We start from the raw sequence: 13,286 nt of genomic DNA on the forward strand, positions 1-13,286 counted from the left end.
GCAAGGATAGATCTAGGTATTGCCATCTTTGGTGTTGGGAACGAAAAGAGAAAATTTCTTATCTATAGAATTTATCTTTCTATTTTGGTAAAGCACCTGGCCATTAATGGTGGAAGAAAGATTAAGCATGCTACGGAAATTTGCATCTAAGCTAGCCTTCATCTCTTTGATAATTTCATTTTGATAAAAGCACAGAAGAGAGGTGGATTCAACCTTCTCATTCATGGGTGCCCAAATATTGTTTTCATCTTTTCATAGGTATCGATGGCATCCCCTCAAGAAAACCTTCTTCAAAGATAGAATCTAAAACTTGCTTGAAAGAAGAGGGCAAGCCAACATAAAATCTTTTCAAGTATATCTCAATTTGATATTGGGGTATATAGCTGGCTCGCATCCTTAACAGTCTATCCCAAGAATCTTTCAAAGATTCATCAAGCAAATAACGAAAGATTCTGGGATCATCTTCATCAAAATTATATAAACTCTCATTGATAAATCTGGCAGGTCTTTCCATAGCATCATTATTTATGACCTTAGAAAGGACGGAGGGACTGTCCAAAGTAAAACCCGGGAGAGGGCCCCTAGCCCTTTTTGATCTAGGCATGGTGAAAGAAAGGAAAACGGGAAAGAGGTGAAGTGGTGGAGAGGAAAACGAGAGGCAAATGGCAAATAATGTAATGTGAGGGATAAGAGTTTGTGATGGGTACTTGGTATGTCTTGACATGGCATAGATCTCCCCGGCAACGGCGCCAGAAATTCTTCTTGCTACCTCTTGAACATTTGTTGGTTTTCCCTTGAAGAGGAAAGGGTGATGCAGCAAGTAGTGTAAGTATTTCTCTCAGTTTTTGAGAACCAAGATATCAATCCAGTAGGAGACTACACGCAAATCGCCTAGTACCTGCACAAACAATCAAGAACCTTGCAACCAACGTGATAAAGGGGTTGTCAATCCCTTCATGGCCACTTGCAAAAGTGAGATCAGATAAAAATAATAAGATAAATATTTTTGGTATTTTTGTTATATAGATTGCAAAGTAAAGATTGGAAAATAAATAGTAAACTAGAATTATAGATCGGAAACTTATATGATGTAAAGTAGACCCGGGGGCCATAGGTTTCACTAGTGGCTTCTCTCAAGATAGCATATATTACGATGGGTGAACAAATTACTGCCGAGCAATTGATAGAAAAGCGCATAGTTATGAGAATATCTAGGCATGATCATGAACATAGGCATCACGTCCGTGTCAAGTAGACCGAAACAATTCTGCATCTACAACTATTACTCCACACATCGACCGCTATCCATCATGCATCTAGAGTATTAAGTTCATAAGAACAGAGTAACGCATTAGGCAAGATGACATGATGTAGATGGATAAACTCAAGCAATATGATATAAACCCCATATTTTTATCCTCAACGGGAACAATACAATACGTGTCGGTTCCCTTTTTGTCACTGGGATCGAGCACCGCAAAATTGAACCCAAAGCTAAGCACTTCTCCCATTGCAAGAAAATCAATCTAGTAGGCCAAACCAAACTGATAATTCGAAGAGACTTGCAAAGATATCAAATCATGCATATAAGAATTCAGAGAAGAATCAAATATTGTTCATAGATAATCTTGATCATAAACCCACAATTCATCGGATCTCGACAAACACACCGCAAAATGTATTACATAACATAGATCTCCAAGAACATCGAGGAGAACTATGTACTGAGAACCAAAGAGAGAGAAGAAGCCATCTAGCTAATAACTATGGACCCGAAGGTCTATGGTAAACTACTCACACATCATCGGACAGGCTATGGTGTTGATGTAGAAGCCCTCCATGATCGAATCCCCCTCCGACAGATCGCTGGAAAAGGCCCCAAGATGGGATCTCATGGGTACATAAGGTTGCGGCGGTGAAAAAGTTGTTTTATGGCTCCCTTGGATGTTTTCAGGGTATCAGAGTATATATAGGCGAAAGAAGCAGGTCGGTGGAGCTACGAGGGGCCCATGAGGGTGGGGGCACGCCCTCCTGCCTCGTGGCCACCTCGTTGCCTCTCTGACTTCCACTCCAAGTCTCCTGGATTGCATTTGTTCTAAGAAAGAGCCTCGCGAAGGTTTCATTCCGTTTGGATTCCGTTTGATATTCCTTTTCTGCGAAACACTGAAATAGGCAAAAAATAGCAATTTGCACTGGGCCTTCGGTTAATAAGTTAGTCTGAAAAACAATATAAAAGAGCATATTAAAGCCCATTAAACATCCAAAATAGATAACATAATAGCATGGAACAATCAAAAATTATAGATACGTTGGAGACGTATCAGGGACCGTGATGATGCCGCCGCTCCTTGGCATCTTGAAGACGTTGTAGCCGTGGTGGGTCACTACCATAAACTTGGCCAAGGCTGGATACCCAAGGATGGCGTTGTACGACAGGCGGATGTGGGCGACGTCAAAGTCGATGAGCTCGGGGAGGTAGTTGTTACACTGGCCGAAGGTGACAGGGAGGCAGACCCACCCTATCAGGGTGGTGGAGCCGTCGGTCACTCGTGAGAAAGGCTTGGTAGGCTGTAGTTGATCGTATGGCACTTGGAGACTGTCGAATGTCTTGACAGAAAGGACATTGAGCCCTGCGCCGCCGTCGATGAGGGTCTTGGTGACTTGAATGTTGCTGATGACGGGTAAGCAGAGCATCGGGAGGGTGCCGGCGGTCGCCACGCACTTGAGCTGTTCTGATGAACTGAAGGTGATGGCGCACTTGGACCACCTGAGCGGGCGCGTGGTCTCGGGCCTGGGAAGGGCCGGGTTCACCTCACGAGCAAACTGATTGAAGATACGATGAGAGGCTGGGGCTTGAGCACCACCCGAGATACAGGCGATGGCATGTGGCTACTGGAAGCCCCCGGCCCCCTCGTCTTGATGACGGTCGTCATTCCTCCTCGGTGGTGGCGGCAGCGGAGGGAGGCCGGCATTGCCCTGAGGACAGTCCTCATGAGGCTGCTCCCTCCAAGGGCCCTCGCAAGGTTGGTCCTGCCAGCGATCCTCACGAGGTTGGTCGCACCACTCCTGGCGGGGCCACGGTCGTCCCAGCGTCCTCCACTTCGTCCACCTCCTCGGCCGTATCCCCAGTCGCTGTGCTCAGGGCGTCCACCGAAGCGCCCGGTCGCGGATGGCCTTGAGCTCTTGATAGTCGCTAGTGTTGTGTGTTGTGGATATTGTGGAAGGTGCAGAATGGGCGATTGGCCTTGGATGATTCGGGGTGGTCGCGGCCGTGCTTCATCTCTGGCTCTACCACGAGCATGGCAGCCCCCTTGCGCTTCACGTCCTTGATCTTTGCCTTCTTGTCCTCCTGGTCAGTAGCTAGGAGCTTGAGGAGGGAAAGGCACTCTTCCTATGCTCTTGCGCACTTGGTCACCATATTGAACATCTCCAGGGCCGAGCATAGCTCCTCATGGAAGGCGAGATCCTCCTTCATCTTGAAGTCATGGACGCTGTCGGAGAACGCGGAGATGACGGCCTCGTCCGTCACCTTGGGGATCTTGAGGCGAACGTTGTTGAAGCGCTAGATGTACTTCTGCAGGGTTTCCCCTAGCTACTGCTTGATGCGCCGCAGGTCGCCTGCGGCCGGCGGGCGGTCACGAGTGCCCTGGAAGTTGGCGACGAAGTGCTTAGGCATCTTGCCCCAGGAGGAGATCGATCCCACGGGCAAGTTCAGGAGCCATGAGCGTGCGCCATCCTTGAGGGCCATGGGAAACCAGTTCGCCATGAGCTTCTCGTCTCCGTTGGCTGCCTCGATGCTCAACTCGTAGAGCTGCAAGAACTTCGCGGGGTCCGGGGTGCCGTCGTAGCGTGTAGGCAGGTCTGGCTTGAACTTGCCTGGCCAGACGACGCTGCGCAGCTCAGGAGTAAAGGCACGGTAGCCTGCCATGGCGACCGGAGCCCGTCGTGGAGGCGGAGCCTGATCCTGATATCCACGCGCCGCCGCTGCAGGTGGCGCACGGTCTTGACGCAATGGTGATGGAAGCGCAGGAGCAATTTCTTGCGGCCTCGGGACTTCTTGGCAGCTTCCTTCTTCGTGCGCGGGCGCCCGGCGTGGCTGGTCACGCCATGGGACCATGCGTCTTGGTGCGAGGGCGCCGTCTTGATGCGGAGGCGGCGGAGGCGCTCTGTGAGCTACGTCGCCCATAGCTGGAGATGGGCGAGGCAGCGAGAGAGATGGTGCAGAAGAGCACCCGGCAGCGTTGACGAGCTCGGCGATGCGGTCCAGCCAGTCGTTGTAGAGGTCGTCGACTGGGCGGTAACGCAGGAGCTCATGTGCCATGAGCAGCGCGGCCTGCACGTCCATGGGTGCGCGATGAGCGGGGGACGATGAGCCGGCCGGAGTCAGCGACGGGGTGGTGGTGCGGCCATCCTGCCGCACAAAGGGGTGCAGCGATGAACCTTTCTGCTCGTTTGTTGTCAGGGCGGTGGCTGTGTTGGCAGCGAGTGATGGAAAACAGAGGGGAGGTCCGCCAACGGGCGCGGTCTGAGCAATGCGGGCGGCGAGGGCGGCGCGGAGCTCAGCACGGGCTCGGCGAGCGTCAGCCATGGATGCGGTGGAGCAGTGGAGCGTGGATCGATGGAAGAAAGGCATCATCGCACCCCTACCTGGCGCTCCAAATGTCAGATTATGAGTTCCATCAAACCATTGAGGTTTGAACTCTGGGGTGCGCACGAAGATCTCTCCCTAGCTCGCTCTTGCAACGATCTCAAGGCCTAGCTCGCTGAACCCAAGGAACAAGAGACATGAGGGTTTATACTGGTTCAGGCCACCGTTGTGGTGTAATACCCTACTCGAATGTGGTGTGGTGGATTGCCTCGTGGGCTGAGGATGAATCAGTACAATGGATGAACAGCCTCCTGAGGAGTGGTGTTCTTGAGATCGATGAGTTGGTGAGTCTGAGGATGGTCCAAATGATCCCTCCTACTAGGGTGGTGGCTAGTCCTATTTATAGAGGCCCTGGTCGTCTTTCCAAATGTTAGGTGGGAAGGGATCCCACAACGGCCAATTTTGAAGGGAGACAACTAGTACAAGTTATCTTGACAAAAGGTGGTTTGCGCCTGCCAAAGGCTCTAGTGGTGACGCTGCCGTGGGCTCCGTGGTGATCTCTGTCCTGCCGTCCTGCTGGTCTTGGTCTCGTTGCACCGATATGGAAACCTTTGCCTGATGCCTCGGGACTCCTCGCCTGCGCTTTCCTCTTTAGCACCGAAGAGGAAACTGGCACTCTGTGCCCGCTGGCGCCCGCCTGGCTTCGGTCGTCATGGCTCAGGTCACGCGAACCTCGCGAGGTCCCCCCCCCCCGCCTTGATATCTTCGCTCAGCGAGGTTGCCAGGGGCGGACCCAGGACAAAAATGACCCGAGGTCCCATGTGTATCATATATATGTGGATATCTAGTCATAATATAGATAAAAGTAACACACTTAACAGTACGTACAATATACGTAGAATACGATATGACGATGAATATAATTGGCAAAGGTCCAAAATAAAGAGTTCGCTCGAAATATTAATTGATTGCTGGAAATTTTACAGTAAATGAGAATCAAAGTGTCCAAACTATGAATAAAGTATAACCGATGATGAGAAAATGCAACACTAGATCTTGATTGCCTGCAAATAAGAAAACTCTTAGTACATATTAATTACAGTTGTGTAATAAGTAAGTTAAAACCATTACCTTTCTAAAAAGGTTTCCTGCATTCTTTCATGGCCTCAAAGCGATCAATTACTGCATCATTTGTAACCTTCCTCATTTCTATTTTCTCCGCATAACAAATAAGGTTGTACTTCAAGGTGTTGTCACCAAGACGATTGCGCAAATATGTCTTCACAATTCTCATAGCTGAAAAAGATCTCTCAACTGTAGCAGTGGCAACAGGCAATACTAGTGCTAGCTTCAAAAGACGATAAACCAAGGGATATACAATATGTTTCCTTATCTCCACCATTTTTTGAGAAATCTCACAAATATTACTTAAACCAGAGAAGCGATCATCTACTCGGACATCAGCAATGTAAAGATGAAGGTGATGTCTAAGGTCCCTGAGTTCTCCATCATCAAAATATTTTGGATAAAGTTTGGATAGACTCATCAAATGCTATAAATTGAAATCACGAAATGATTCAATTGGACTCAAAGCCACTGAGCAGACAAGTAGTTCAGAATTTTTCTCATTGAAGCGATTATTAAGTTCTTGAAGAAGCCAATCAATGACATCATTAAAACAATCCACTTCATAATGATTCCTATTAGTGATACCTGTTTTTTGCCATGGCTTCTTTGGATTCACATATTGGTCTTCCATTTCCAACTTGGAAATGTCATGCTTGTCACAAAAGACATATGCTTCATGTAGGACAGAATCCCATCCATCTCTCCTTAGATCATTCGAAGAGGCTTTGGTTGAATTCACACAATTAATGGCATTCACGATGTCTTGATTCTTCCATTGTAGAGCCAATGATAATGTGTTTGTGATTATCAATATAGTGGGCATAAGCTGTAAGTAGAACACAAAATCAAAAGACTGGGAATAAACAAGAAGACCACATGCTTGCCTTCTATTTGTATCATCCATGTCTTCTTCTTCCACATATTCTAGCACTTTGACAATTGTAGGGAACATATAAATCAAACCCTTAAGAGTCTTGTAGTGAGAACTCCATCGAGTGTCTCTAGGTCTTTGAAGAGCTACTTCTTGATTTAATCATGTCCCACTTTTCAGTAGTCCCACAACCTAAAGCTTCACACACTTGTTCTTTATATCTGTCTCAAATCATGTCTTTTCTTTTTGATGATCCAGAGACAACATTCAACAAGACGGAGATCATATCAAAAAATACCAATGCATTTATGCTTACGAACAACAGCCACAACAACTAACTGAAGCTGATGTGCAAAACAATGAACATAATATGTTGTGGGGTTCTTTCTCATTATTAAGGATTGCAATCCATTGAACTCCCCTCTCACATTGCTCGCACCGTCATATCCTTGACCTCTAACTTGCTCGAAACTTAATTTACATTCTGCAAATAAGTCATCAGTGGTAGACTTGAGATACTTGGAGGTTGTCTCCTTCACATGTGTAAGGCCAACTAATGTCTCTATGCCACTTCCACATTTACCAACATATCGCAATACCACTGCCATTTGCTCTTTACTAGCCACATCCCTCCACTCATCAACCAACAAAGAAAATACATCATTTCCAATTTCCTAAAGAACCTAATGCAATATTTCCTTTGCAAAACATTCAGCTATGTCCTTCTGAATCTTCGAAGAAGTCAACTGATTATTACCTAGAACATTATGGGCCACAACTTTTCTTACAGCTGGATTCTGCTCTGTTGTGTAAGAATGAAATTCCATGAAATTGCCTTTATTGAGAGACTCCTCGGACTCATCATGGCCACAAAAAGGCAACGCTTGCTTCAGTAACACCCTTGCAACATCAATTGAGGCATTTAGTTGAGTATAATAAGGAATCCTCTCAGCATTACTTTGGTTATTTAGAGCAACATAAATGTGTTCCTTTTGTTTCAGCAAAGCATCACAATCTATTTTTGCTTGGTTGTGAGCACTATTGATGTCTCCTACATGCTCCTTTAATCTATATTTTTTATTCCAACTTGACCAACCATTTGCAACAAATGCATCATATCCATCTTCTTTCTTCTTGCGTGGTCTAAACAAGAAATAACAAAAACAATACGCTTTATGTTCGGACTCGCTATACTCAAGACATCTCTCAAACTCATCAAACCATTCCCGAACGAACCTTCTATCTCTACCACATATTTTGGTTACTTTAAAATCACCAGTACGAGGCTGACAAGGTCCATTGGCCAAGTACTTCAGTCTTACCATATCTCTCAGATTCGGATGATACTCATCAATACTTCTCCTTTTACCTGGATCAAATTTAAGTTGCTCTTCCCAATTGATCTCTTCTTCAACTTGAAATAAATTCCTTGTATTATTGGCAGAATTAGGTTCATATGTGGAGGCATCATTCTGTCCAGGTGGTGATGGTGGGGCTGGGACATCAAGCTGTTCATGTAGTGAGGGGACAACATTTTGTTCGACCGACAGTGGCGGGATTGAGGCATCATTCTGATTATGTTGGTGTGACGAGCCTTCATCTCGCACTATGGTTCTCCTCTTTTTTGGAAACCTTTCCATAAACTGAGCTTCTCCTGCAATTTGTAATTATTTAGATAATTATTTTTTCACAAAAGGAAAAAAACTAAGAATCATGTGTATACATACATAACATGAATTGCAATTGCATAGCTGTAAAATAAAACTTACTTGACATGTTGCTACCTGGCCGGTGCTTCCAGCCGTCCTAATCTCCTAGAATATTGCAGTATTCTTCTCCACTCATCCACTGACCACTACAATAGCTAATACACTCAAAATTTCTAGTCTTACCGAATAGCCCGAATTTCCTAGGGTTAGACAAACAAATTAAGAATTAGAGAAGAATTTGGGAACTGATATGGAGGCAGACACACACTGCGAATTGGGGTCTCATCCAACATACCTTCACTGATTGGGTGAATTGGGGGGATCTGGTGAAGTAGATGAACAGGCGAGGGGTCGAGGGCGACGAGGCGATAGGTCATGAAGCGCATCGGCCGAGCGGCGAGTAGACGAACAGGCAAGGCGATACATGAAGCCACGTACTGACGTACGTATAGATGGATCGATGCCAGGGCCTGGGCTTTCACCGGGGCGTGCTATGCTAGTCGGTCAGGCCTTGTTAGCTAGTTGTGGCCATTTTGTCTATACGGGGGTGTCCCATTAGGAAATTTAGGGGTTACAGGCCTTTGTGGGCTCTATATGCATAAGGTAAGGTGATTTTTTACCCGGTGTCATGGGCTACCTGCTGGGTCAACATGGGCCCGCCCCTGGAGGCTGCCCCTGAGGAGGTCTTTGTGCCGTCCGCCTCGCGAGGCTTGGCCCCTCGCGAGGGTCTTGAGTGGTTGCTGCCGAAGGTGGGTCGTACCAGGCCGCCGGTAGAGCCACGCCGTGGGCCGCAGGCGGGCAAGTCTGTGTACCCCCGTTCCCAGGATGCCGAAAAATATCTCTAGGCACTTGAGCAGTTAGACCATGATCAAAACCTCATTTATTTCTAATAGTACTGGTGTCGGTGTCAAAACCGGCGGATCTCGGGTAGGGGGTCCCGAATTGTGCGTCTAAGGCGGATGGTAACAGGAGGCAGGGGGCACGATGTTTTACCCAGGTTCGGGCCCTCTTGATAGAGGTAAAACCCTACGTCCTGCTTGATTGTTCTTGATGATATGAGTATTACAGGAGTAGATCTACCACGAGATCAGAGAGGCTAAACCCTAGAAGCTAGCCTATGGTATGATTGTATGTTGTCCTATGGACCAAAATCCTCCGGTTTATATAGACACCGGAGGAGGCTATGTTTACACAAGGTCGGTTACAAAGGAGGAGATATCCATATCCGTATTGCCTAGCTTGCCTTCCACACCAAGTAGAGTCCCATATGGACACGGGACGAAGTCTTCAATCTTGTATCTTCATAGTCAAACAGTCCGGCCAAAGGATATAGTCCGGCTGTCCGGAGACCCCCTAATCCAGGACTCCCTCAATAGCCCCTGAACCAGGCTTCAATGATGATGAGTCCGGTGCACAATGTTGTCTTCGGCATTGCAAGGCAGGTTCCTCCTCCGAATACACCATGGAAGAGTTTGAATACAAGGATAGTGTCTGACCCTGCAAAATAAGTTCCACATACCACCGTAGAGAGAATAATACTTCCATAAATCCAATCTGCTGACATGTTTTAATAGTATGACATCACTTCATGGCCCGGTTATTGTTCGAACCACTTTTCTCAACCAGCTCCGCACACATCGCGGGGCAGTTTTCTCGATACATCTTGTCAAAGCAGAGATCGTGTTCCCCTTATCACGGGATTCTCATCAATATGGACGTGGGTAACCCAACCGCGCCATCAATTACGGCGCCTAGGGAATAAGCGGTTTTGCCAGGCAAGTGGGGAGACTCATCGCCTCCTCATCCCTTATAAAAGGGACAAACATCTACTTTTTTCACCCATGCCTTCTTCCTTCTCGCTTTCCCATTCCCGCACACTCGAGCTCCAGCGCCCAAGCTCGCGTTCTTCTTCTCAAACCACTCCAAGCATGTCGGGAGCAGGAGGCAAGTGGATGGTCTCCTCCGTCATGGAGGAGAACATCAAAAAATTACGGGAAGCCGGATATCTGGCCGCGGATATCGCGCACCGGCTGCTCGATGCGGGGCAGATTGTCCCAATGCCCGAACCCCATGAGAGGGTAGTTTTTCTTACCCATTTCGTCAGTGGACTGGGATTTCCCATCCACCCATTTGTCCGCGGTACTATGGGCTGGATTTTCATGATCTGGCTCCCAACTTCATCCTCAACATCTCGGCGTTTATCATCATGTGCGAGGCCTTCCTCCGCATCAGGCCCCACTTTGGCCTATGGCTGAAAACCTTTAATGTCAAACCGAAGGTGGTGAGCGGCCAGCAAGCAGAGTGTGGAGGCGCCATGATGGGAAAGATGCCTAATGTCACCTGGCTCGGGGGTACCTATGTGGATACCATAAAGGGGTGGCAATCGGGGTGGTTCTACATCACCGAGCCGCGTGACTCCAACTAGGTGGCGGCCCCCAAATTTCGATCCGGAATCCCCACGCGGCTCACCTACTGGAAAAAGAAGGGTCTGTCCTGGGGTTCTTTAACAGAGCTAACTGGACTCTAGACCTGTATCCAGAACATGATGAACAACAAAGTTAAACTTGTCAACGTGGTCCAGGTTATGCTCGTCCGCTGGATCCTTCCGTGCCAACGACGGGCATTCAATTTGTGGGAGTTCGACTCGGCCAAGCACCAAATGTTGCGAGAGCTCTACGACACGACGCACAAGAACGTTTGGAGGGTGTTGTTCAAGAGCGCCGAGATCCCTCCCCCTCTTACTGAAGACCGCGGACTCAGTGCAAAGCGCCATGCCGGTCCGGTAAGCATTTATATTTCTCGGGGTATTTATTTGCCCAGGTTTAGTTATGTGTAGGATCTAAGCTCACATGTCACTAATAGGACTGGATAAAGACAACGGAGCAGCTTGATTGCCCAGCCCCCCTGCCCGAAGATCCGGCAAACGCTCTCTGACGAAGATGCTGATCCCGGCACCTTACGAGGTGCCAGAAAAGATGGCCAAGAACAAGGCTGCAGGGACCCAAAAGGGTCTCCGGCGCAAGATGGTTCTGTCGGACTCATCATCCAATGAGTCTGACACGCACTCCTCCCACGAAAACGAGGAGGAGGAGAAAAGTTCTCCCTCCCCCAGCCGGGGGATACAAGAAAAGGAAGGCCGACCCTTCCAGGGAGGCCGAAGGGTCCAAGAAGGGAAAGACCCTCCCTCCAGACTGTGCCACGACAGCCGCCGATAGTGGCGACAAGTGGCTACCCAGGGACAAGCCCCTGGCGAAATTGTAAGTGTCCGGACACCATAGTATTTCATGATACGTTTTATTGTACTGCCCTTGCTCATGGCGAACCCGATTATGTAGTCCGGCCCGAGCTTCTCTTGACGTACCCTCGTCGAAAGGCTCTTTGAGCTCGTCGGATATGAACAGCGGTTCTCCTTCGACGGCTTCCACCCCTCGCCCTACGGACAACGCCGAGGTGGTGTCTCAAGAGGCACCGTCCCAAGGGGAGGCGGTCCTGGGGGCGCCTCACGGCGACCGCCCGGACCCTGGGTACCAAGGGAGCGAGGCTCCTACGGGCTTCGAGTTCGGGCCCCAGCCGGACACCGCGCCGAAGCCTTCAATGGTTCCGGACTTCGGCAGGCGGTCCCCCATTAAGGGGGCCAACCATCCGTGCCGGTGTCCTCTGTCCAACCAGAGGCACCGGAAAACTTGCTGGAAGCGCTTCACAACGCTTCCATCGATGAAGAACACCTCACTATCATGAGTGTGGTGGTTAAGAAGGTTCAGTCCACCAAGAACAGACTGACCGAAGCCTGCGCCAGCCTCCTAACAGGCTTTGAGGTGAGCAATCAAAGTATAAGAAAATATTACTGCATAGATAGTAGACCCTGATGCTCTATTCGGTGTTCGGGAATAAAAGCCGAATAGAGGATCAAATGATAACCCATGAGTCTAATTAGAGTATGTCTATGTGTATGTGCAGGCTTCCCTGGTGGCCGCTGCTGCACGTACTGCGGAGGTCGCTGCACTGAAGCAGGACCTGAAGCGGTCCGAGGACGAGCTCGGCCTTACCAAGAGGCAGCTCAAAGAGAGCAAAGGTAAGAAATACTCATGTCTATGTAGTTAAAAAGAAGTTCGGGTGTAAAGTAATAGGATCATCATGGATTTGTCAGGGGCCACGACCGAGGTGGAGACCCTGAGGAGTGCGTTGTCCGCGATCGAAGACAAAGCGGCCAAAGAACGTATTGAACGGGAGAAACAAGAACCCCGAGTGGGCGAGGTGCAGCAAGAGCTCGAGGCTCTTGCCAAGAAGCACTAGTCCTTGGAGCTTGACTCCAAGATGCAGGAGTCCGAGCTCGCGTAGGCGCTTGAAAGCGTCCGGAGCGCCAAGGCCGAAGCCCACAAGTCCCTCCAGGAGATTGATGCGGCAAAGAAGATAGCAGTGGGTAAGGCATTCAATATGCAAAGCAAGCATGTGAAGGAGACTTTCCATTTTCTTACCTGAGTTCGGAGCTCTCCAGGAGCATTTGCAGATCTTCCCCGCAGTGTGCTGGATGCCGTGGAATTTTACCGGGCTGAGGAGGGGAGCTCAACGGAGAAGTTGTTCTGGTCTCAGTATACTGGGACCGAACACCCCGTGGCCTTGAGCGACCAGCTGAAGCAGTTGGTCAAACTTCACAGGGCGGCTGAACAGGCCATGAAGGGCCTTATAGTCTGGATGTGGCCTGGAGAGCCCCTGTCCGGCAGCTACTTCGGTCTGGTACGACAGCTGGTGGAAGCCTGCCCACGGCTTGAGGTCATCAAGCGGTCCGTCTACATCGAAGGTGCACGCAGGGCTTTTGCCCGGGCGAAGGTGCACTAGGCGAAGCTGGACGCCGTGAAGCTTGTGAAGGAGGGGCCGCCGGAGGGCAAGGAGCATCGCTGCCTGGAGAATTATTATGAGGATCTCCTGGAGGGATCCCGCCTAGTGGCAGATGAGTGTGCCAAGGATGTAATTTTTGAATGAACATGCTCAT

General features: G+C 48.9%; 1 protein-coding gene across 2 annotated transcripts; it reads right to left on the reverse strand.

The window, feature by feature from the left end:
• Positions 1 to 5,513: 5,513 nt before the first annotated feature.
• On the reverse strand, positions 5,514 to 8,706 carry LOC123082056 (uncharacterized). 2 transcript variants are annotated; one of them, XR_006438931.1, is made up of 4 exons: positions 8,592 to 8,706; positions 8,357 to 8,496; positions 5,720 to 8,241; positions 5,514 to 5,652 (listed from the first exon to the last, which is right to left on the reverse strand). XR_006438931.1 is itself a non-coding variant. In XM_044504482.1 (3 exons), the coding sequence occupies exons 2-3, from the start codon at positions 8,361 to 8,363 to the stop codon at positions 7,271 to 7,273; spliced, it is 978 nt and encodes a 325-aa protein (XP_044360417.1). In that variant the 5' UTR covers positions 8,364 to 8,496; positions 8,592 to 8,706; the 3' UTR covers positions 5,698 to 7,270. The 2 variants fall into 2 exon arrangements, 1 of the variants encoding a protein (XP_044360417.1); XM_044504482.1 differs by lacking the exon at positions 5,514 to 5,652 and having other exon boundaries at positions 5,698 to 8,241.
• Between the last annotated feature and the right edge of the window lie 4,580 nt (positions 8,707 to 13,286).

Source organism: Triticum aestivum, chromosome 4A (genome assembly GCF_018294505.1).
Source record: "Triticum aestivum cultivar Chinese Spring chromosome 4A, IWGSC CS RefSeq v2.1, whole genome shotgun sequence".
NCBI classification, from domain to species: Eukaryota; Viridiplantae; Streptophyta; class Magnoliopsida; order Poales; family Poaceae; genus Triticum; species Triticum aestivum.